Source organism: Mustela putorius, unplaced genomic scaffold (genome assembly GCF_011764305.1).
Source record: "Mustela putorius furo isolate JIRA1106 unplaced genomic scaffold, ASM1176430v1.1 tig00003987_pilon_pilon_pilon, whole genome shotgun sequence".
NCBI lineage: Eukaryota > Metazoa > Chordata > Mammalia > Carnivora > Mustelidae > Mustela > Mustela putorius.
In genome coordinates this window covers 7,429,782-7,454,096 of record NW_025422126.1, presented here as the reverse complement: position 1 = coordinate 7,454,096, position 24,315 = coordinate 7,429,782, and the positions used below count along the sequence as shown (strand labels likewise).

The window sequence follows — 24,315 nt, the reverse complement described above, 5'->3', positions numbered from 1 at the left end:
CAGGGCCTCACTGCTGCTCCAGCCTCATCTGCCGCTGCCTTGAACAGACTGGACAGGGTCTCCCTCTCTTCTCCTTTGCTTCTGTGAGTCCTCTGCCAGGAATGCTTCACCCCACTGGCTGCTTTCCTGCCCCCGCCCAGCCACCAGGCTCCGCAGAGCCACCAGCCGCCTGTTCTCCACACCCGCCACCCCCACTGCCACCTTTTCTGTACTTTGGTGCCTCATACAAACTCAGACGCGTGATGCTGCCCTCACCCCACCCTACCCCCATCCAGGCCAGTTCTGGCCAGGTGGGGAGACTGAGGTTCAGAGGGGTTAAAGAGACTTACCCAAGGATACACATACCAAGTTGAGACAAAAAGCTTTCATTTAGTAACTGTGCCAACTTTCATGAGCAAGGGATGTCAAGGAAGATGGGAAAGAAAGAAACTCAAGAACTTATTCCTTTAGAGAAACACTAAAAAATGTGGCAAAAACTGTCAGAACCACCTGTACTAGACCTCTAGAAAATATTCAAATATTTATAGTAACCAACAGAACATTTAATAAAGAGAAAAGTGACTGAACCCCAGCAGGAGAGCTTTGTGGAGTTCTAACCAACCCCCCCATACCCCTGTCTTGTGGCAATCTTGAAGATGTAGGCCCACATCCCTGGTGTGGGTTCTTGGGGCCAGAAGCAGAACAGACATGTTATCAAAGAATTATGGTTGTTTTAACCTGTCTGGGAACTCCTTAAGGGAATAATACACAAAGCTTGCCTTTATTCCCTAACTTGGAGCTTCTGCAGGGTGGTGGGGCAGTTAGGGAGGGCTCTGGTCAAAAACATTCAAGAACAGATGAACTAGCCCCTGCCACATGAGGGGGAAAAATCAGTTGGAAAAAACAAGAGACACTCCAGAAATCCTGGCAGAAAGACAGGGCAGGGACGCCTGCGTGGCTCAGTGGGTTAAGCCGCTGCTTTCAGCTCAGGTCATGATCTCAGGGTCCTGGGATAGAGTCCTGCATCGGGCTCTCTGCTCAGCAGGGAGCCTGCTTCCCTCTCTCTCTCTGCCTGCCTCTCCATCTACTTGTGATTTCTCTCTGTCAAATAAATAAATAAAATCTTTTTAAAAAAATAAAATAAAAAAAAAAAGAAAGACAGGGCAATATGGGTTTTAAAAGTTTCCTGCACATGCGAGGTAATCTAGAAAACCTCATATAAGCACAGGATTGGAAGGATGTTCAGAAAAAGTCCAAGAATACCCTAAGTGCATACCTTCAACTGACCTCAAGCTCCATGTACACAGGGAAGTGAAGGCTAAGGCAGGAGTGTAAATGGCCTGAGCATTGAAGGCATGCTCCAACACATGCACGCACACACACACGCACAGCCCAGCTGCAGGACTGAGAGTTTTTTGTTTAGCTTTTGGTCCTAGGGGTTTTCAGAATTTTAGTAATCACACACAGCAAATAAGACGGTCTTCATAAAGATAGTTTAGACATGTCACTGAACAGAACTGCAACAGTAGCAACAAACTGGAGAGAGAGGGGAGAACTGGACTTCCAGAGTTATCATGTTACCTTTGTGATGTCCAGTTTTCAAAAGAGAAAAAAGAGAAGTCCGTAACAAAAAGTTATGAGGCATGCAAAGAAACAAGTATGGAGCATTCATAGGTAAAAGGAAATTAATAGAAACTTTTCCTGAGGAAGCTCAGACATTGGACTTTATAGACAAAGATTTTTCTCAACTACCTTAAATGTAGTTGAAGAATGAAGGAAACCAGAACATCTCACCAAATAAAGAGTATAAATAAAGGGATAGAAATTATTATGCATCACATGTTGGGAAATAATCAATATGAAAACCTCACTAGAGGGGTTCAACAGCAAATTTGAATAGGCCGAAGGAAGAATCAGCAAACTTGAAGATAGATTAATTGAGATTATCCAATCTGTGGAATAGAAAGGGAAAAAAAAGAATTAGGAAAAGGGAGCAGAACCTAAGAAAGCTAAGACTTCTTTGTGACATGGTAGACCAACGTCTGTGTAGTGGGAATCCCAAAGGAGAGGAGAAGAGAAAGGGGGAAGATGGATATTAGAAGAAATAATTGTCAAAAACGAAGATACAAATCTTCATATCCAAATAGCTCAGTAATTTCCAAGTAGGATGAGCTCAAAAAGATCTACCTTGAGTCTTACCCATAATAATCAGACAGCTAAAACAACAAAATAAAAGGCATCCAAATTGGTAAGGAATAAGTAAAATTATCACAATTTGCAGGCAACATGATATAGAAAACCCCAAAGACTCCACCAAAAAACTACTAGACCTGATAAATTAATTCAGTAAGGTTATGGGATACAAAATCAATATACAGAAATCCACTGCATTTCTATACACCAATAATGAAGCAGCAGAAAGAGAAATTAAGAAAACAATTCCATTTACAATTACACCCAGAATAATAAAATACTTTAGAATAAACTAAACCAGGGAGATGAAAGACCGGTACTCTGAAAACTATAAAACAATGATGAAAGACAATGCAAAGATATGGCAAGATATTCCATGTTCATAGATTGAAAGAAAAAATACATTCAAATATCTATACTACCTAAAGCAGTCTACATATTCAATCCAATCCCTATTAAAATACCAACAACATTTTTTATAGAGCTAGAACAAACAATCTTAAAATTTGTATGGAACCACAAAAGACCCCAATAACCAAAGCAATTTTGAAAAAGAAAAATAAAACTGGACACATCACAATTCCAGACTTCAAATTATATTACAAAGCTGTGGTGACCAAAACAGTACAGTACCAGCACAAAAATAGATACATAAGATCAATAAAACAGAATAGAAAGTCTAGAAATAAACCCATGATTATAGGGTCAATTAACCTTCGGCAAAAGAGGGAAGAACATGCAATGGTAAAAAAAGATGGTCTCTTGAACAAATGGTCCTGGGAAACCTAGACAGCTTCATGCAAATGAAGGAAACTGGACCTCTTTCTTACACCACACACAAAAATAATCTCAAAACAGATTAAGAACCTAAACATAATGGGGCATCTGGGTGGCTGTGTTGATTAAGTGGCTACCTTGGGCTCAGGTCGTGATCCTGGGGTCCTAGGATCGAGCCCAGAATCAGGCTCCCTGCTTAGTGGGGAGCTTGCTTCTCTCTCTATCCCTCCACCCACTGCTCCTCCCCCCACTTGTGTATGTGCTCTAATAAGTAAAATCTTAAAAGAGAGGGAGAGAGAGAGCGGGAACCTAAATGTAAGACCTGAAACCATAAAAGTCCTAGAAGAGAACCCAGACACTAATATCTCTGACATTGGTTGTAGCAACATCTCTCCTGTCTCCTGAGGCAAGGGAAACAAAAGCAAAAATAAACTACAGGGACTTCCAAATAAAAAGCTTCTGCACAGCAAAGAGGAAAAAGATCCACATTGAGACACATTAAAATCGAACTGTCAAAAGACAAAGAGGGGGGCACCTGGGCGGCTCAGTGGGTTAAGCCTCTGCCTTCGGCTCAGGTCGTGATCCCGGGTCCTGGGATCGAGCCCCGCATTGGGCTCTCTGCTCAGCGGGGAGCCTGCTTCCCTCTCTCTCTCTCTCTCTGCCTGCCTCTTTGCCTACTTGGGATCTCTCTGTCAAATAAATAAATAAAATCTTTAAAAAAAAAAAAAGACAAAGAGGGACTCATTTTATACAAAGCATCTTCAATATGGTTAATAGCTGATTTCTTATAAGAAATCATGGAGGCCAGAAGGCAGTGAGAGGATATGTTTAAAGCACTGAGAGGGGAGAAAAATCAGACCAGAATTAAATACTAGGCAACAACCAACACAACTAAAAGCCTACTGAATGGGAGAAGATATTTGCAAATGACATATTCAATAAAGAGTTTGTACCCCAAATATATAAAGAACTAATACAACTCAACACCAAAAATCAAACAATCCAATTTAAAAATGGGCAGAAGACATATACAGACATTTCTGTAAAGACCCACAGATGGCCAACAGATGCATGAAAAGATGCTCAACATCACTCATCACCAGGGAATTGCAAATCAAAATCACAATGAGATACCACCTCACAGCTGTCAGAACAGTGAGTAAGAAACAGCTGGTGTTGGCCAGAACATGGAGAAAAAGAGACCCTAGTGCACTGTTGATGGGAATGCAAATTGGTGCAGCCACTCTCAAAGATAGTCCGGAGGTTCCTCAAAAAGCTAAAAACAGAACTACCCTATGATCCAGTAATCACACCACTTTGTATTTAGCCAAAGAATACAAAAACACGAATTCAAAGGGCTACAGGCACCCCATGTTTATTGCAGTATTATTTAAAATGCCCAAACTATGGAAGCAGCCCAAGTGTCCATCAACAGACAAGTGGCTAAAGAAGACACAGTATATATACACATGATGGAGTATTACTCAGCTACGAAAAGGAATATAATCTTGCCATTTGCAACAACATGGATGGATCTAGAGAGGATAATTCTAAGCGAAATAAGCCAGTCAGAGAAAGACAAATACCATAGGATTTCAGTCATGTGAAATTTAAGAAACAAAACAGATGAACAAAGGGGAAAAAAGGAGAAAAACAAAAAAAAATAGACTCTAAGGTATAGAGAACAAACAGATGGTTACTAGAGGAGTGGGTGAAACAGGTGATGGGCATTAAGAGTACACTTACCCCCTGCTTCCCACACCAGGCACCGGCCAAGCATGTGCCGGGCGTTGGGGACAAGACAGGTGGGCACGATCAGCAGCTCGGCAGCAGGAGACCAAGCTGAATGCTTTTCTGGACTTACGGCTTCTTAGAAGGAAAAGCAATTTGGAAGGAGGAGGCTCTAGGCACCAGCCTGTGAGTACAGCCGATGTCCGGACACTCCCAGGTTTGGGAGGCTAGGAAGTGCTAGTTTTCCAACTGTTTTTAAAGTCTGCAAACCCCCAATCTTTTAAAAAGGAAACAGAAGAACCCCCAACTTATATAACGGATGCAAACCAGGCTGAAGGCAAAGGACCTCGCTCAGGCCTCCCTAAGTGGCCGGCTCAGCAAACCCCAGGTCCTGACCTCCTGGTTGAGAAAAATGGCTGAAAACCACAAAAAAATGCAAAAAGCAAGTAACAAAATGATGCCCATGTTTTCACCTGATTATGATTCATCAGATATAGTCTGTGGGGACTTTACATGAAGAAATTATTGCTCAAATGCTTTCAATCTTCATATGGTGCTGTGGTGGTTTGTTTGTTTAAGATTCCTTATCTTGTAGTACATTTGGAGATATTTTGGTTAAATGCTATGATGTCTGTTTGCCACTTGTTTCAAAATGAGGTGTGGCAGAGATGAAAGTGGGCTGAGGAACGCTGGGGTTGAGTGATGGTTACATGGTGCTTCCTTATATCCAAATTAGTAAGCCGGCAGGGCTCAACCTCACTAACTCTGTTCCTTCTATCCTCATTGTCAATAATAATGATGATGATGATGATAATAATAATAACAAAAAAGCATGTTTAGGCTTAAAAAAAAAAAGAGTACACTTACCCTGATGAGCACTAAGTAGCACATGGAACTATTGACTCCCTATATTGCACACCTGAAACTAATATAACACAGTATGCTAAATACGGTGTAATTAAAATTTAAAAGAAGAATGCAATATCTGGCAAAACCATCCTTCAGGAATGGCAGAAAAATTAAGACACTCTCAGATAAGTGAAAGCTGAAGGAGTCTGTTGCTAGTAGACTTACCTACAAGAAATGTTAAAAGTAGTCTTTCAGGCTGAAATTAAAGGGTACTAGACAGTAATTCAAAGCCATACAAAGAAATAAAAGAACTCCATTAGAGGTAATTTTACCAAAAGCATATTTACATAGGCAAAAATAAAAGCCAACATGATTGTTATTTTGGTTTGTAACTCCTCTTTTTTTTCCTTATATGGTTTAAAAGGCAAATGCAGGGGCATCTGGGTGGTTCAGTAGGTTAAGCATCTGCCTATGGCTCAGGTCATCATCCCAGGGTCCTAGGAACGAGCCCTGCATCATCGGGCTCCCAGCTCAGCAGGAGTCTGTTTCTCCCTCTCCCTCTGCCCCCACTCATACTTGCTTCCTCTCTAATAAATAAATAAAATCTTAAGATAAACATGAAAGGCAAATGCATGAAACAATAACTATGAATCTATGTTAATGGGCACACCATGTATAAAGATGTAATTTCTGAGCAGTATGGAGGCTCCTCAAAAAGTTGAAAATAGGGGTGCCTGGGTGGTTTGGTGGGTTAAGGCCTCTGCCTTCAGCTCAGGTCATGATCCCAGGGTTCTGGGATCGAGCCCTGCTTCGGGCTCTCTGCTCAGCAGGGAGCCTGCTTCCCTTCCTCTCTCTCTGCCTGCCTCTCTGCCTACTTGTGATCTCTGTCTGTCAAATAAATGAATAAAATCTTAAAAAAAAAAAAAAGTTGAAAATAGAGGGACACCTAGGTGGCTCAGTCACATAAGCTGCAGCCTTCGGCTCAGGTCATGATCCCAGGGTCCTGGGATCCCGAGTTCCACATCGGGCTCCTTCCTCAGTAAGGAGCCTGCTTCTCTCCCACCTCTGCCTGCCACTCTGCCTGCTTGTGCGCGCTCTCTCTCTCTCTCTCTCTCTGATAAATAAATAAATAAATAAATAAATAAAAGTTTTTTAAAAAGTTGAAAGTAGAGCTCCCTATGACCCAGCAATCGCACTACTGGGTATTTACCCCAAAGATACAAATGTAGTGATCCGAAAGGGCACATGCACCCGAATGTTTATAGCAGCAATGTCCACAATAGCTAAACTATAGAAAGAGCCTAGATGTCCATCAACGGGTGAATGGATAAAATGATGTAGTGTACATACACACACACATACACACACACACACACACACAATGGAATACTATGCAGCCATCAAAAAAACCAAAATCTTGCCATTTGCAATGACATGGATGGAACTAGAGGGTATTATGCTGAATGAAATAAGTCAATCAGAGGAAGAATTATCATATGATCTCCCTGGTATGAGGAATTTGAGAGGCAGGGTGGGGGATTATGGGGGGAAGGGGGGGAAATGGAACAAGATGGGACTAGGGAGGGAAACAAACCATAAGAGACTCTTAATCTCAGGAAAGAAACTGAGGATTGCTGGAGTGGAGGGGGTGGAGAGGGTGTCTGGGTTATGGACACTGGGGAGGGTAGGTGTTATGGTGAGTGCTGTGAATTGCATAACACTAATGATTCATAGACCTACACCCCTGAAACAAATAATACATTATATGTTAAATTTTAAAAAGGCAAAAAAAGATGTAATTTCTGACAATAGCAAAAACAACATTTCTTAGGTAGCATCAAAGCAAAGTTGGTATAACTCCCACTAGATTGTTTTAAAGGTAAGATATTAATTGCAAACCCTGGGTAACCACTCCGATATATAAGGGAATCGAAAGAGTACACTGGGGGGGAAAAAAGCACACACATACGAGGCAGTAAGAGAGGAAATTGGCAGCGGGGCGGGCATGGGGGTGGGGGAAAGGACATAGAGGAAAACATAGCCAAATGGCAGAAGTCTTTATACGGAAATGAATTAAGCTCTCCAATTAAAAGGTGGAGTTTGGCTGAAGGAGGTTAAAAAAACAAAAGCAACACCAACAACAACCAAAAAAACCCCCAGAACCCAAGTATATGCCAACTACAAGAGACTCACTTTAGATCCAAAGACAGAAATAGATTGCAGGTAAAAAGATAGAAAAATATATTCCATGCAAATAGTAACCCAGACAAAGTAGACTGGAAATCATTATAGTATTGTTCTAAGAGACAAAGAAGGATATTTTAATAAAAGGGTAAATTCAATTATTATCAATAGCCCACACATTTATCTTCAAACTTCCCTGTGCTCCTGAATCTGGACAAAGTACATTCAGTCCCTACCCTGGGACCACCTCAGAGCCATGTCACACAGAAGCACAGAAGCCCTCCCTGAGGTCCTTAAAGAGGGTCATGTGTGCCCCAGATCTGTGGGTTCTTGCAAGCACCAGCTGGCCTTGTAACCTGGGTCAATCCCTCCTCCGGCGACCCCAATTACCCCCATCTGCAACAGCCTTGACGCCTGCCCAGACACTCCCACCCCCCCCCACCACAGGCAGGCAGAGGCGCCCCCGACCCCCAGCCTCTGTTCCACTCCAGTCCACCTCAGGACTCCTGCTGTGACCGTTTCACTCAGCCTGCCTCCCACCTTAGTCCGGTAACTACTCCAGGACAGGGAGCAACTGATCACTACATCCTTTGAGCCCAGCCTAGTACAGAGAAGGGGCTCAGTGCCATGCTGGAGACTGTGAGAACGTAGGACAGTGAGAACGTGGTGGGGCGGGAGGCAGCTTCTGGCATGCTAGGGGTCTCCAGGCACCCCTACCCACAAAGCCATCAACCCAGCAGGTCTGCCCAGACCTCCACAGGGTCCCCAAGAAAGAGCCTATGTTCTGTAAGTGCCGCCCAACGGGGCAGTCTGACCTCTCCTTCCCCCAGCCCTGTGCCTGCTCCTCCTGCCGCACCCATACACCCTGTACAGCAGCCCCCTCCCAGGGTCTGAGACCTCTCCCTGCCTGCTGCCCCCTTGCCATCATGATTCCCTTCCCGGTCTGGACCTGCCCTAGCTTATGTCAATGTGACCCTTCCTGTAGAGCAGGGCAGGGGCTGTCTCCCACTTCCAGGCTCACCTGCTGGCCTCAAGTAAGCAGAGGAAAAAGATGGAGTGTGATCTGACCCCACCATCGGCAGAGCAGGAATAGCTCCCCAAGGAAACAGTGGCCACCTCAAAGCCTCAGGAGAAGGCAGCCAGGAAAATGGGAAGCGGGTGCTCAAGGCAGAGAAGCTGGATCTTTCGGGGCAGGAAGGAGAAGCAGGACAGAGGGAGGAGAGAGGCGGGCTGGAGAAACAGGTAAAAGCAACAGCACCTTGACTAAACCTTCATGGCATTTTATCTTCACAAGAACCATCCCAGGAAAGATGGGTTTTTCACCTTTGTTTTATAGGGGAGGAAACAGAGGCTCAGGAAGGCTGAAGAACATGCCCAAATCTGCCCACTGCCAAAAATGAAGCCCAAGATGGAGCCCAGGTGGGCGGGCTCGGCCTGTGGAGCTGTAGAGCTCTGGAGCTGACTGGCTCCCCAGAGCTGGGAACTTCCTCAGGAGCAAAGCAGTAACAGACTTTCTGGGTGAGGAGTGGGCAAAGCCTGTGTTTCCCGGTTAACATCCTCTCCTAGCAGAGCCGGCCCACAGTGTGAGCTGGACCAGCATTAAGAGCAGGCACGTGAGGGAGAAGGCCCAGTCAGCCAAAGACCTGCCTCACAAGCTTCCTGAGGGAATCCCCCCCCCTGGGGGCTCTGGGTGGCCCAGGCTGCCCCTCTGGAGGATATGAATGCCTGCACCCACTCAGCACTGCCGGCAGCCCAGGCCCTGGCACCAGCAAATGTTCAGTAATAGCAATTTTCCTTCTCTTGCTGGCTCTGGCCATCTCTGTGAGGGCTTTGAACGGACTGTCAGACCAAGGAGCTCTAGAGGGGGGTCTCCTCCAGCTCTGGGAGAGAAGCCCAACTTCTCTCTCTCTCTCTCTCTCCCTCCCTCAATCTCTCTCTCTCTCTCTCTCTCTCTCTCTCACACACACACACACAGCTGCAGAACAAGACTGTCCACTGGCCTCTGGCGGGCCTGGAGGAGGTGAAGCTTGTGGCCAAGCCCCCACGGCACATACTCCCACCAGTCTGAGGGCTTGGCCAAGCTGACCTGGCCCAGGGCCCACATTCCTAGCTCTGGAGACTAGGAGCTCATTAGAGCCTCAGGCTGATCACGGGGAAGGGCTGAGGGTCAGGGGCCACTGTGACCCTGGGATGAAAGGGGGGCTAGAGAACTCAGCCAGGACCAGCACTGTAGCTTCTTTCCCATATTACCCCCAGAGGGCTCCAGCTCCCAGCAGTCATCCCCCACTCACAGCTCCCCTGTCCGGCTCAAGGCCCTTCCTGATCTGGCTTCACTAGACTGACTGACCAACTTCCTATTCCCTGTCCCCAAAGGCTTTTGCACATTTGGGCCTTTGCACCTGCTGTTCGACTTCCTGGAATGCCTGGGGATTCAGACATGTATGTAAATAAATAATTTCTACCCAGTGGGGTGAGTGTAGGGAGAAGGGAAGGCCCCAGTAGACATGTCAGAAGGAGCAGTTATAGACCGGGCTTGCAAGAGGCAGGGAACAATTCACTGCTAGGTTTTGAAGCACAGGTAGGAGAGTTCTAAAAGGAAGTATCGGGGAGGGTGTCCTATGATTAGCCATAGGGATGAGAGAATGTGGGGTGGGACGAGATGAGCCAGCCCACAGGGTTCTACCTGGCATAGACAGATGAAGGCAGGGTGGGGGGACACTCACCTGCTGAAGAATCACCATTGTCCCTTGTCAGATGCTCTTGCTTCCTGCCTGGTCAGTTGCAGTTCTGAGGGGAGAGAGACCATGGGAAGCCTCTGAGCAGGCCGGCCCGGCAGCCGGGAGCCTGGCTGGGGTCACCTGGGCTCTTCCCGAAGCCTCAGCCACTCCTCCCTCTGGGGAACCCTCCCTCCCTGGCTTCTCTTCCTCTGGCCACAGCCCAGCCTGCGTGACCTGAGCCTCAGCCGCCGTCACCAGCACTACACCCCAGGGCAGCTGAGCTCTTCTCCTGGTTACAGTCATTCAGAGATTTCGAAAGGGCTCTTAGGAAGTAGCAATTCCAGCCCTCTGCCCTGGACATATGGGAACGACCAGGACAGAGGGGGACCAAGACTTGCCAAAATCACACAGCAAGGCAGGACAAGTTCAGAACTAGGACTAGGACTTGATTTCCAGCCTCCCAGCTCAGGGCTGGGAGTTTGGGTGACAGGAGAAGCCAGTCCCCAGGGGATGGTCATAGGCTGAGCAGGACCTGTTCATGGCCTACCCTGCCTAAAACCCTTCCCCAGACCACCCACTGCTTTCAGGATGGGGGTCCTAAGCCTGCGAGGCTGGCTTGTAAGGCCCAGTATGATACAGCTCTTACTGAAGTCTTAGTCTTACCTCTCACTGCCTTTTCCCTACCTTCTCCCTGACACCTGGGCTATCCTCAGCACTCACTCCTCTGGAAACATGCCAGCCCTTTTCATAGCTCCTGGCCTCTGCATACACTGACCCCTCCACCTGGAATTCTGACTAGTAAATTCCCACCTATACTTCATGGCTCAGTTCAGATAGCACCTCCTCCAGGAAGTCTTCTCTGACCACCCCTAGGCATCGAAGAACCCTGATGTTTCTATCTATCCAGCTCTGACTATATGCATTATGTTGTCAGGTCAGGGTCTGTCCCCACCTCTGTCCCCCTAAAGTTGGAGAGTTAATCCAGGGCAGGGGTGAGCTCAGCCTCTACCTCACACAGTATAAGGCCAGGCCCAGAGACTGCTCAGGAAGGAACCGTGGGACCAAACGTGGTGATCCAAGATAGCCCCAGCCCACAGGCTCTGGTGGAAGGCCCCTCTGCCCCTCCAGGGTGAGCATCAATTTTTCACAAGGCCCATTCAGAGGCACTGAGGCATTTGATCCCCTGTCCAGGACACTGCCTGACACCTGAGCCCTGACCCCTGGCCTGGAGCTCCAGAACACAGCAGGCGAGCAGTTCTGCTGGAGACCAGCCCCCAGCCTGACTGGTGGGGAAGGCAATTCAACGGGGCTGGCAGGCGGCTGCCGTGGGGAGCTGCATCTGAGCAGGGTGCCTTGTGGCTGGGCCGACCTCCTGCACCAGGGTGAGCCTCGAAAGCTGGGGCAGAGCCCAGCTTTTCAGGGCTCTGGAGGGTGAAAGGAGCATGGAATTTAACAGTACACAGAAGGAAAAAGCTACAAGATAAACTTCTTGTACAAAAACTGTATTTACACTTCTATGTCCATGCTGACTTTACCCAACTTGGAGTGGGGCCGGAGGGGGGGGTGGTATGTGGTGGTTCTTATTCCCATTTCACAGAGGGGAAGTTTGAGGCACAGAGGAAGGAAGTCACTTATCCAAAGAGAGAGAAAGAAGATCAAGGAATCGTGTCAGAGGCCAAAAGAGTCTCTCTCTCTCATTGCCTCCCCAGCACGTTTGCTCCCCTGCCCCAAGGCCCTCTCAGAGACCATTCAATGGACACCGTATCCCTTGGCTCTGCCTTTCTCCCCGTTACAAGCCTCTATCTGTCTAGGTTCAGGACAGTTTCATTCAGTGGCTGCTGTGGCAGGGGGGCCAGACTAGGAGGAAACGGCTGTAAGGGCAGGGGCCCCAGGATGGGCGGATCCGTGATTCCCGGGACGTCCACCACACCCTTCTCCCAGCACCCAGGAGAGCAGGCAGCCCATGCTTACCGGGGTCCCAGCTCCCCAGTCTCAGCTGCCCACCAGACGGAATGCAGCTGCCCCCTGCACGAAAGGCTCAAGAGCTGGGGTCCTGGGTCTGGGACAATCTGCTGACACACGTCCTCTCTTCCTCTGTCTTGCTCCGAGGCTCGTCACCCTTGTGGGGGAGCAGGGGGGTGTCTCTCTGGAGCTGTCAGTTCTTACCTGTGTGACCAGCTGTCTCCCTCTCAGCGTCTCCTTCTCTTTCCCGACCAGGACAGCTGTCCAACAGCACTGCTGCCCTCCCCGCGCCCCCCTCCGGAGCCTTCCCTCAGGAGGCGGAGTCAGAGGGGCCTCCAAGACCTGGGTGCCCTGTGACATCAGCACAGGAGGCAGGCTATGCTGCCCAGTGAGGACGCCCAGACTCCCGGGTTCCTCTGCGGTGCTTCCGACCAGTGCGGGACTCCGGCAAAAGCTCCCCAGACGGCTTCAGCTGCCTGCTATTACCGGCAGTAACCACCTGCTCCCTGCACGTGGCGGGCACCTCCCCCATCCCCACCGGGTCATTGATTTGCTGAGTCTCGGCACCTGCTGGCCCTCCACCAAGCCTTGTTTTCTTCTCCTTAAATGCCTCGAGAGAAAAGGACCAGGCAGGGCCGGGCAGGAGGTTGTAAGCCCCATGTTCTGGCTCTTTCTCCCCAGTCCACACACACACCCTTCCCCAGACCTGTTTCCCAAGGGCTCCCCTCAGATGTGTCCCCTGAAGCGCTTCACTTCAACACCGTCCCCACAACCTGTTCTAGGGGTGGGTGGGGGGCTGGTGTTGTCCCTAATCAACCAGGAAACTTTCTCAACCCCACTGACTTGGGGAAACCCTGCCTGTGCCAGGGACACATACGAATTGAAGGGAAATAATGTGATTTAAAAGTGCGAGGAGAGGGGCATACACAGGAGTACACAGTGTTATTAGCGTTGGCAAAGACAGTAACACTGAGGACTCCTCGCTGAGACCTGGCATGTCCTTGTTGCCGGTCTCTGCCTCCTGCCACCCATCAGTGTGGGCCTGTCTGGGGGCAACTTTGGTCCGGGTAGAGGGAGGTGCTCGCCAAGCCCCCACCTCTGTAACGGAGATGTGTCTGCAGGGAGGAGGCTACCCCCAACCAAAGACCGGGGTGGGGGGGCCAAGTGTGCCACCTGGTGGGCGCAGGCAGAACTGCCCCCTGGAGTCCCCATGGGAGCAAGGCTGAGCGTCTGGTCTCCCCCTAGAGCTGCAGGTGAGAAGCAACATTGCCCAGACTCGAAGACTCTGACCCGGCACTCCTGACCCTTGCAGGACCCCAGCTGCCAGTGTGAGCTCAGTCAGGCGGCCCTGGGCAGGGGTTGCTCCGGGGTGCCGTCCTCACTTCTGGGCTGGTGCCTGCCCCTGCCCCTTGCTACCTACCCCTCCTCCCATCACCTCCCTTGCTGAGCCTCCCAGGCTGAACACGGCCTGCATAGCTGGGAAAACAGAGAGACCCTGAGAGGAAAACGGGGGCAGAATGCAGGCCTGATGTGAGGATGGCCCCAGTGTGGTAGGGAGTGGAGAGGTCCTCAGCAATCGCCGGTTGCCGTAACGGCAACAATCTACCCAGCACCCACGGTCATGTTCTGTGCTAAGCAGGGCTCAGCATTCATAATGTTCTTTGCTCACGGTCCTGTAGAGAGACCTATGAACTGACTGACCTTCATTAATTTCCCCTCATTCCCCACCCACCCTAACCCAGTCATCACTGAATTCTGTCCTACTCTACTTCCAAAATCTGTCCACTAGTTCTCCCGAGCCCCTACCCCCCCACCTACCCCCGACCCCAGCTCCTGGCTGGAGCGGACAGCATCTTCCTCCTAATAGCTTGCACTCTGGCCTCCCCACCATCCAACTGTACCCACAAACCCCGCCCCTCTTTCTGTGACTTCCTCTCTCTCTCCACAGTCCACTTGCACCAGGGGGCCCGACCTTCCCTCCCAGGTCAGCTGGAAGCCCCCAGAACCCACACTGCCTTTCCAGTCACTCCCTGCACAGTGTTTGTTAGGGCCACAGTGTATGCATGGACCTGGTGTGTGGACAGCCCCACAGATGGGACAGGCTGGTTCCCTACGTCCCCAGTGCCTGGGGCGAGGCTTGGGACAAGGTGGGCTGAAGGAATGATGGCATGATCCCCACGACCTCTGCCCACACATGAGCTGGAAATATTCCCTCCACTCTCCCTTACCCACAGAGGGACAGACAGATCCAAGAAAGTCTTTCTGGGATTGTGGTTAATGTTTATTCTGAGAACAGAAAAGGTCTCCACTCTTGACCCCACGGTCGGTCCTGAGGGGAGTGAAAACCACATCCAGGTGGTGTGACCGGAACACCTGCCCAGCGGCAAGTGGGGACCCTGAGGCCCCCCACGGGCTGCAGGGCGCATCGGGAGCATGGAGCATTTGTTCTCCCCACCCAGTAGGAAGAACGCCATCCTCACCTGCCCAGGGACCGGGCACCTTTGCACAGCCAGGAGCCAGGCTGGACCACTGAGGGCAGCAAGTAGGGGCAGGGCTGCCAAACCTGGTTTTTCTTGGGAGAAAGGGGAAGGCAGTGTCCAGTCCCCAGACTGAAGCCCACACAGGCCAGCCAGTTGCTCCCGGTTTGCCTCCTAGCCCAGGTGCACATGGCAGAGCGAAGACCCGGGTGTTGGCCCCAGGGGCCCCAAGCTGGCTTATCTGGCCCTCACCTCTCCGCCCCAACTCAGGAGTCTTCACTTGGAAAAGACACTGAGTGACTCCGTGAAGGTGTATGGTGTGCTCGCATACAGAGATACATGAAGGGTGTGCCCTTACTCAGCACATGGTAGTAAGAGTGCCGGCAAACAAGAACCGTGGGCCCCACTTCGCAGAAGGGAAATTGAGGCACAGGTGGTTTCAGTGACTTGCTCCTGGTCATGTGGTCCTGGCCCAGCCCCAGGCCCAGGTTTTCAAGAAGGAATCCTCTTGGCCTCCTGGTTCGCTTCCCAGCCCTTCCTGTGGAAGGGTGCCAGGGCACAGGAACAGAGCAAGCCACAAATCCCCAGCAAGGCCACAGGAATTCCTGTTCTTGAACCAACTGGGTTTTTCATTTGCATCCCCCTGTCTGGAGCCAGAGAAGGGCACAGAAGGGACCCAAGCAGGTTGTGGCACCAACACTCACTAAAAACTGGGTGGGGCCAGCTGGCAACACATCCAAGTAGGAAACACCCTCTTCTTCACCACCCCTCCCCCCCCCCCACCGTGGGCCTGTCTGAGAAGGCAGGACTTCTCCTCATCCCTATATACCCCGCCCACCCTGGCAGAATCAAAATTAAAATCAGAGGACCACAGGAACTGGAGCTGAAGATGAATAAAGGGGCTCAGGCTTTTGTTTTCCTTTCAAAGCCCCTGGTTGAAATTGGTAACACATGAAGAATATAAAACATTGAAGACTAAAGGAACATTTTGGTCCAGGCAGCAAGAGGAGGGCCATAGCTCATTGGGCTGCATTCTGGGGGGGAATTTTGGGGAGAGCCGCCTCTGGTCAGATGATGGATTCACCTGTCTCCTTCCAAGCCCAACAAGTGACCTGAGCCCAGTGGGCCTGAGACCACTGTCCCAGGGTCCCTCCTCCTAGGAAAAGTCTTGCAGCAGAGAGGAACCTTCAGGTCCCCAGGCCTCCTCACATCCTCCTGGCCACCAAACCAAGCACACACCTTCTGGCATGAAGGTAACAGAGGCAGGAAAATTCCCTTCCTCCCACAACCACTGATGCCATCCCACTAGGGGGCTTCACCCAGAGACTAGGAGAGCAATCAGAGCCTGGGGCAAGATGGCAGCCACAGTAGCTCCTCTGGGCATGTGGGCATCCGCCTCGGAGAGGACCTGAGAGCAGGAGTGAGGCCCCACACAGATGCCGGGTCTCCCAGAGTGGTAGGGAGGTGGCCGGCACCACTGGGACTCTCATGGGTGTCATTTATTCATTTGGCAAACCTCTGTTGAATAAATAAATGGACGAGCAAGTGAACAGGATGAGAGAACGAACAAATGTCACCTGCCCATTTTCCTGACTCCAGCCCAAGCAGGAACCCAGCAAGAGCCAAGAGCCCTTTTAAGGTGGCTAGCAAACCAGGTATAGGGGACAGAAAAAGCGGGCCCAGGGACAACAGGGGCAAGAGTGGGGTTCGGGGAGGTGGCAGATTGTGTGTAAACAAGTGACATCTTGGCACTCCGTCGGCAGACAGCAGGGCCTTGGGAAAATGTTTTCAACGGATAGAATCCCTTAGCAGTAGTGACAGCTGGGGTAAGGGGTGTGATTATAAATCTCAGGCAGGAAGGTTCCTCCATGAGAAGGGAACACTTCGGGACCCTTGGGATACTGAGGCCCTGAGAAGGGCAGAGGCCTCCCCAGGTCACACAGCAAGTCAGTGGAAAAGCTGGGAAGAAGCTCCCAGCATCCTGGCTCTCAGGTGAGTCCCTGGCCAGGTTGGGGACATGCAGATGGTTTAAAACTGTGACAGCCAGGTGGGTGGGTGGGTGTCAGACAGCCATGAGGGAAGTGCTGCTGAAGACACGCACGGCGACGGTGCCAGGCAGGTCGCTGGGCTGCCGGCTGTTGCGGTCCCGGAGGTGGAGGGTGTGCAGGGCCTGGAGGTCATCGGGGTCAGCCTTCAGCTGCACCTGGCCCAAGAATTCGTCTTTCAGGACTCGGTGGTTCCATATCTGGAAGGAGACAGAGGAACATGGGATGGGAGGGGGAGGCATCTTGAAGAGCCGGAATATAGGTCAGGCCGTACCCCTTCCAGAATCTCAGGCTTCCTCCTATCTGTCCAACTCCCTACCACGTATACAGTTAAGTGTGTTATTAGCACTGCGGCAGACTTTAGGTGACACTGGACAAGCGATACACCTGCTGCTCTGACTTCCCCCATCTTCAATACAAGGGCTGGATCAGCGGCCCCTATGGGTCTTTTTAGCCCCAACATCTACGGGTCTGTGATTTGATCCAATGGCATCCAGTGTTAGGAAAACTTGGAAATCCTATAGTGGCTTCTCCAGGGGAACTGGACATTTGTTTACAGATGGTTTCTCACCCAGGGAAGGGCTGGCCTGGGCCCAGGGGCAGAGGACTTCCCACTAATGAGCCCAGAATCATCCCATGCCCAGGACCTCAGCTTTCTGGTCCCTCGCTCTCAGGACAGCCACCCCCATTACACTGCATCTTATCTTGGTACAAGCTCTCAGGCAGACCCATCTCTGGAGGTATTTAAGGAACAACTCCCAAGCCACTGGGGCAAAGCTGGCAAAGAAGACCACTGTCCCTGGCCTAACCCTGCTGTGTCGCAAATTCTTACCAGCTAATCTAATCTGCCCACCCCACAGACTCTGGGACACTGGGCAGGGCAAGTAAGAGAATTCCTGAGGCCATACCATGTCAGGGAGAGAATAGGAATCAGCACATAGTGTTCCTAGGTCCCCAACAAAAAAATCTGCAATCCCGGGCCCAGCCCCTGTGAATGGGGAAGCATCAGGTGGGGGCTGGGGGCAGGGGGAAGTGGCACGCCAGGAGGGGCCCTTGGGACGGGCAGGCTCACCTGGACTGTGATGGGCTGGCCCGGCTTCTTGCGGTAGAAGATGCCTTTCACATCATACTCGGGCGTTGAGGTACCTTTCTGCACGGCCGAGCGGACTTTGTCCCCCTCACACTTAATGATAACATAAGAGTTGGCTCCTAGACAAATTGAGTGGGCAATGGGGTGATGGTGGGGTTGGGGTAGGGGTGGTGGGGGTTGGGACAGGTGTCTGAGAAGTGAGTTCCCCTCACCAAAGCAGAAGTCCGAGTCCTATATTCAATAGAAGGGAGACAGAGCCTGACTCACTTCCTAACTTCCAGAAATGGGGCAGGGGGTGGGCAGCACACTGTCGATCCCTGGCCTCCATGCTGAGCACTCCCCTATTCCACTTCACCAACGTATGTTAATGCTTCCTCAGCTTGGAGAAAGACCACCTCCTCCAGGAAGCCTTCCCTAAGCCGTGCCTCCTGGCTGTCTGTTCCTGTGTCTGACTGTCTCCACCACATAGGAAGCTGCCCAAGAGCAGGTGCCCAGTTCCTCTCTAGGCACCCAGTTTCATTCCAAGACTCAGCCCAGCATGGATGTTAGGAAAGGATTGCTCACTCAGTGAGTGAGAGCAGGAGAGATCTGGAGGCTGGGTGTCTGTTGTTGAGCAGAGGGAAGAGGACGGGGCTGGGAAGAGGACGGAGCCACCTTCTCAGCAAGGTAGGTCCTGGAGCTTTCCCTGGGCTAACTTACCTGTCGAGGAGTCCTTGAGACCAGCAGCCCCTAGGACGTGCACCTGGGTCACCTGCTGGGGGTAGCCACACAAGGAGCTCCAGCAGGAGCGAGGGGGCTCATCCAGGCGCAGCTCCCTGGGACAGGGCAGAGGAGGAGAGGGGTGAGGTGAGAGGGTTTGAGAAGGGGGAAGGGAAGGGGAGTAATATTTAGTCCAGACACTACTTATCCTGGGCAAACCACCCTGGGCTTCCTGCTGCTCTTTCTCTCTGTAAGGGTGCCCCATTCTGCCGGAGAGAAAAGCAATATACTGAGCACCTGCTGTGGGCCCAGCCCTCTGCTGGGATGTTACAGGTATTATGTGTCATCTTCCCGAAGCCCCGGGTGATAGGTGACTATTACCATGCCCATTTAACAGACTATGAAGCACTGGGCTCATCAAGAGAAGGGATCTGCCCCACAGCGGGACAGAGGTGGAATGTGGACTGGCAGGACTCAGTTGCACTGAGCCCACCACACATGCTGCCTCCCAGGTCTGCCATGGGTGCAAGGAGCTGCCTGCCGAAGTGGGAGGGCAGTGTGGGACTCACAGGGTCTGCACCCCAGCAGGGATGGAATGGTTCCAGCAGTCCACCTAGCCCAACTCAACCACTGGTGTCATGACCTTGGAAACCAAGCCCCAACCATGATCCCCAATCCTGATCTGTAAAATGGAGGGGTCAGGCCACCCACTTGGGATTCTGGAAGAGCAAATGAGATGACTGAAAGCTTTGTAAACTGTGAAGTGCCGTGCACATACGAGACATTGTCCCTTTATGTAGCCAAGAGAGGGGATGGAGGAGCAGGGGAGGGGAGAAGAAGGATGGCCATGAGTGCCATGAGCGCCAGTGCCATCCTAGGGAGGCTGGAAGGCTGGGCTCCATGCCTGGGGCAGATACCTAACATCTCTGTGGCTGCAGATTCTGGGGCAGCCTGGTATAGGGACTGGGCCCTCCCAACCGCGGCCCGAGCTGCCCCCACGCACTGGCAGTTGGAGGGCACGTCAGTGAAGACCCGAAGCAGGAACTCGCCAGTGTGGCCAGGCTCGAAGGTGGTGGGGATTATGACAAAGCGGCCCTCCGGCTGGTCGGTCCTCAGGAAGACACTGCGCGAGTTGATGTAGATGGAGCTGGCAGCCCGGTGCTGCAGGCTGTGCATGCGGTACTGCCGGTTCTCTTCCACCTGCCCATGTGCACAGGGAGAGGGGGCTGGGCCACACGCATGCCCCGCCCCCTGCTCCCCCCCCATCCCCTCGGGGCCCTTTCAACCCCCACCCCCCTCAACCCCCACACCCCCATCCCGGTTCCGGCTCCCGTGCTCCCGCCCGTGAATACAGTGACAGAATCTGCGTCCATGCACTGCCCGGAAAAGGCAAATGGGCAGAGACCGGGGTAGATGGGTGCTTGCCCGAGTCCTGTGGCTGGGTGAGGCCGGCACTGAGCAGTGGTGGCTGAAGGGTGCCAGGTTTCTTTTCAGGGTGACAAAAATGCTCTAAAATTGTGGCGATGCAAACCATGAGAGACTGTGGACTCTGAGGAACAAACTGAGGGTTTTGGAGGGAGGAGGAGGGGTAGGGGGTTGCATGAGCCTGGTGGTGGGTATTATGGAGGACACGTATTGCACGGAGCACTGCCTGTGGTGCATAAACAATGAATGCTGGAACATCGAAGAGAAATAAAATAAAATAAAATAAAATAAAATAAAATAAAATAAAATGGGAAAAAAATCATTTGGAAAAAAAAATTAAAAATAAAATAGTGGCAATGGTCACACAACTCTCCAAATATGCTCCAAGTCACAGCACACTGAGTGAGTGAGCTGTATGGCATGTGGATTAGGTCTCAGCAAAGCCATTAAGAGTAGGAAGGCACCAGGACTCCTCCCTGGTCATGAGGTCCCTGTGGTTTCTGACTCAATGGCAGCCCCCAGAGTCACTATCAGCCCACATCACAGCCCGGGGCCAGGCAATGATGTCACCAGTTGCCGGGACATGCTAGCCGACTCCTGCCATGATGAGCTGCAGGCCCATCACGTGAGGTCCCAACAGGTCAAAGTCAGGACACTCTAGCACACGGCGGACGTCACAACACAAGGACATGCACAGACCGTCAGTACATGACCAAGCACACCTAATACAGGGGCTTAGCCCACATGTGGTCTCCTGAGGTTCTGGGCATCTGGGGGGCCCGTGGTGTCCTGTTATGCTGTGTGCTTTCACACCCCAGGTGTTGCAACATGAGCATAGTCTCGGGCCCCAGACCAGTGGGAGCCACCAGCGGGAAGCCTGCCTGGCTCTGCCCGGGATGCCTGCTCCCAGGGCCCAGCAGGGCCTCTAGCTCAGGGGGACCCAGAGCCTCCCAGGGTGTGGCCTGACCACTGGCTGTCTTCCCCTTCCCAAACACCAAAGAGCCTGTGGGTCCTGGAAGGGAAGAAACCAGACTGAGAGCTTCCAGGGCAGCCAACCCCAGGCAGGTGGAGACCTCTGCCGATGTTCCAAAGAGGGCTCACGCCTCAGCAGGCCCAGGGCATCAGCCACTGCGGCCAGAGGGCAGGGATGAGGTCAGGGACCCAAGTGTTCTAGAATATTCTCCCCAGGCCCAGATGGCCTAAAATCTAGCTCCCTCGATCTCCTCACCCAGAGCAGGGGACCCAGCTGGCCTTACCTTGTAGATATCAAAGCCAATGGCCAGATTTTCACCCTTGCCATCCCGGCGGGTGGACTGTTTCGGCCGCTGCTGGATACAGATCAGCACTTCATCTTCTGGCTTCTTGACATCAAAGATGTACTGCAGGGACAGCCGAGGAAGAGAGATACTGTGGTAAGACTGTGCCGGACATGGGCTTGCCGGCTCCCTGAAGCTAGGCCGGAGCCAGGCCCCAGCTCAAAGGGGAGAGCTCGCATGAATCACAGCGCCTCTCTGAGCCTCAGTCCCTCATCTATGATTCAGGCCCATGATGCCCACCCTGTAGGAGTGGCAACAAGACTTGGTGACTTCAGGGAGGCTCAGCTCCGAGCCCGCATGCAGTTGGTGCCAAATGAAGGCACGTCACACATGAGAACTAATAAGCTGCCAGGTTCACAACCAAGGAGGCTGCAGGGGAGACGTCCTCCCTGAGGGAAAGCCAGCCTGGCAAGCTCCTCTGGCAAGAGCAGCACCGTAGGTATAGAAACACAGGGTTCGAGTCCTCAGCTCAGCTTCCCTCTAAATGTCCTGGTAACTCTGGACGAGACAGCCATGAGTTCCCAGAGCCTTAGTTCCTTGTCTTTATCATCTGCAGGTTGCCCAGGACCTCCCCTGAACGCGCTCCCCCCCAACTAAACAGACAGGTGCACAGAGGCCCGCAGGGGGACAGGGAGGTACCCAGGGTCATGCAGGATGGTGGCAAGGGCAGGGGATGGGATCCCCGAGCACGCTCACTTGTGGGTTCTGGAAGAAGGTGTTCTTATGATTGATGCAACCTCCACTGCGGTTCTTCTGGGGGTCCTCGTGCCTCGTCCAGGCACCCCGGAGCCGGGCCTCCTCCCACGTCTTGTGGACGCTCAGGTAAGATGTGTTGATCAGGCGACACTTGATGATGTCAGTGAAGTATCGGCACATGTCCTCGAAGGTCATCCTGGCCACGGTGGGGCAGTGAGCCGGCCAGGTCCCCTGCCTGGCCCACCTGCCCCCTCACCCTATGTGCCCTGAGCCACCACCCACACTGGGGTGTGTGCAAACGCCTGCCTCACGACTCCTCTGGCCCCAGTCTCCTGACGTGTAAGACGGGACTGACCCTCACAGCAGCCACCCCTCTCACAGCTCGTGCAGGAACTGAGGAAAGCAATCCAAGCCTGTGGTACAAATTCCAGAGGACATGAACTGGCAGAGGCCAGCTCTTCAGTTGTTAATAGTACAAAGGACGCCTGTGGCCAGCCCTCTACAGTTTATAAAGCATGTTTCCATCCATCATCAACCACGCTGCTGGGAGGCCCAAAGACACTGGTGGCAGGAGCCCCTTGGGGAACGTGCTGCCCAGCATACCTCAGGAGCCCGGGGAAGGTCAGCTATGCCCACCCCCCTTTGAGTGGGCACATACACGAGAATAGGCACATACGTGCATTAAGTGTGAGCACACAGGAGATAGGCCTTATGAAGAAGCCCTTTCCCCTGATGAGGGTTCTCCACTGCTCCGTTTTAATTCAACTGACCCCCGAGCCACACTGGGCAAAGCAGATTTTATCTGCAGGAGCCCAGACCAGAGGGCCTGGGGGGGACCTGCTGTGGCTCCCCTGACCCCTGGATCACTGCCATCAGCCTCTGAGCTGGCCTGGGACTCTCGCAGCATCTACGGCACTAAGGGTGCCCTGTGCCCCTCCAGGAGGCAATGGCCTATGGGGATCAGGGGTCCTGCTGAAGAATGACTCTGAGCTTGGCACAGAGTCGGGACTACTGGACGCACGGGTGGATGAATGCAGGAATCATTCATTATTGGGCTCTTTAAGCAAGGCTGCTGTCATCTTCCCAGCCAACCCTCCAATCCCGGAGTTCCCCTCGCCTCCCTGAACTCCCTCATCTCAAACCCAGTGTACTCTCTCACCCCTGGGCTGGGTCTCCCTCCTGGCCCACTAAAGGCTCCTCTGCACCCAGAAGCCAGCTTAGGGGGCAGCCACCCCGAGAGGCCTCTCCTCTCCCTGCTCCCACCAATCAGGCAGCCAGCATGCCCCCTGCCGAAGGGGTCAAGGCCCCACCTGCTGGTATCCCAGCCTACTTGCTGAGGGCCCAGCTCGAACAGCTCGGAGTCCCCTGTGGTTGGCACTGGGGACCATGGGGATGATGGGCCCATTAGTGCCCAACTCAGTGCACAGAAATGGCTTGTCCAAAGCCAAAGAGCAAGCTGATGGTGGGGCATCGGCTAGAGCCCTGGCCCTGGCCTCCCCTTCGGTGCCCCCTGCCACAGCCCCCAGACGCCCACCTGGGACGAAAGCTCACTCACCAGAACTCCCCGTCGTCCTGCACGGTCACACCCATCTTTTCCCGCTCACTCTTGCTCACTTTCTGCCACTCCTCCGACCTGGCATATGGACATGGGGAGGAAGAGGGGGGAGCGTAAGAGGAGAGACCCCACCAGGGCCACCCTGGCAAGGGAAAGGAGGCATGAGGGCGAGCTCAGCACCAGGCCTCCATCAGTGTGGGTATAGCTGGGAGCCCCAGGGCCAGGCCCAGCCCCTCTCCAAAAAGCCTGTCTGCCACTCCCACAGGTAACCATGGGCTGCTTCCATGCCAGGGGCCGGAGGTCTGAGAGCAAAGCCACAGACTGGCGGCAAGGGCAGAATGACCCTCAGGGGAGGGGGCTCCCCCACTGGAGGCCTGGCTCTGTTCCTGTCCTAGCTTCACCAGGGCCATGAGCTGAATACAGAGCAGTCACCCCCATTCTCACGCCTGGTGGTCTCCCTCCCTGCTTTCTTCCCCATTCACTACGAGGTGGGGGCTCTCTGTCCCCTATAGGAATCAGCTTATCCCTACCTCCAGGTCCTTGCCCTGCAGAATCCACCCTCCACCCCAACCCACTCCCACACACACCTCCTACAACATAGGTCTCCTAATGTCATCCTC

General features: G+C 52.3%; 1 protein-coding gene across 4 annotated transcripts in view; it reads right to left on the bottom strand.

Moving 5' to 3' along the window:
- Nucleotides 1–14,651: 14,651 nt before the first annotated feature.
- Nucleotides 14,652–24,315, bottom strand: part of CAPN5 (calpain 5) — a 53,288-nt gene continuing 43,624 nt past the window's right edge. For 3 of the 4 annotated variants that reach the window (XM_004767985.3, XM_004767984.3, XM_004767983.3), the window contains exons 7-13: nt 23,696–23,773; nt 22,141–22,336; nt 21,385–21,507; nt 19,707–19,903; nt 18,704–18,819; nt 17,987–18,123; nt 14,652–17,114 (exon numbers count right to left, since the gene is read on the bottom strand). In XM_004767985.3, coding sequence (XP_004768042.1) covers nt 16,932–17,114; nt 17,987–18,123; nt 18,704–18,819; nt 19,707–19,903; nt 21,385–21,507; nt 22,141–22,336; nt 23,696–23,773 — 1,030 coding nt within the window. In that variant the 3' untranslated portion in view covers nt 14,652–16,931. The remainder of the gene's footprint in view (nt 17,115–17,986; nt 18,124–18,703; nt 18,820–19,706; nt 19,904–21,384; nt 21,508–22,140; nt 22,337–23,695; nt 23,774–24,315) is intronic. The other variant, XM_045071324.1, reaches the window with a different exon arrangement.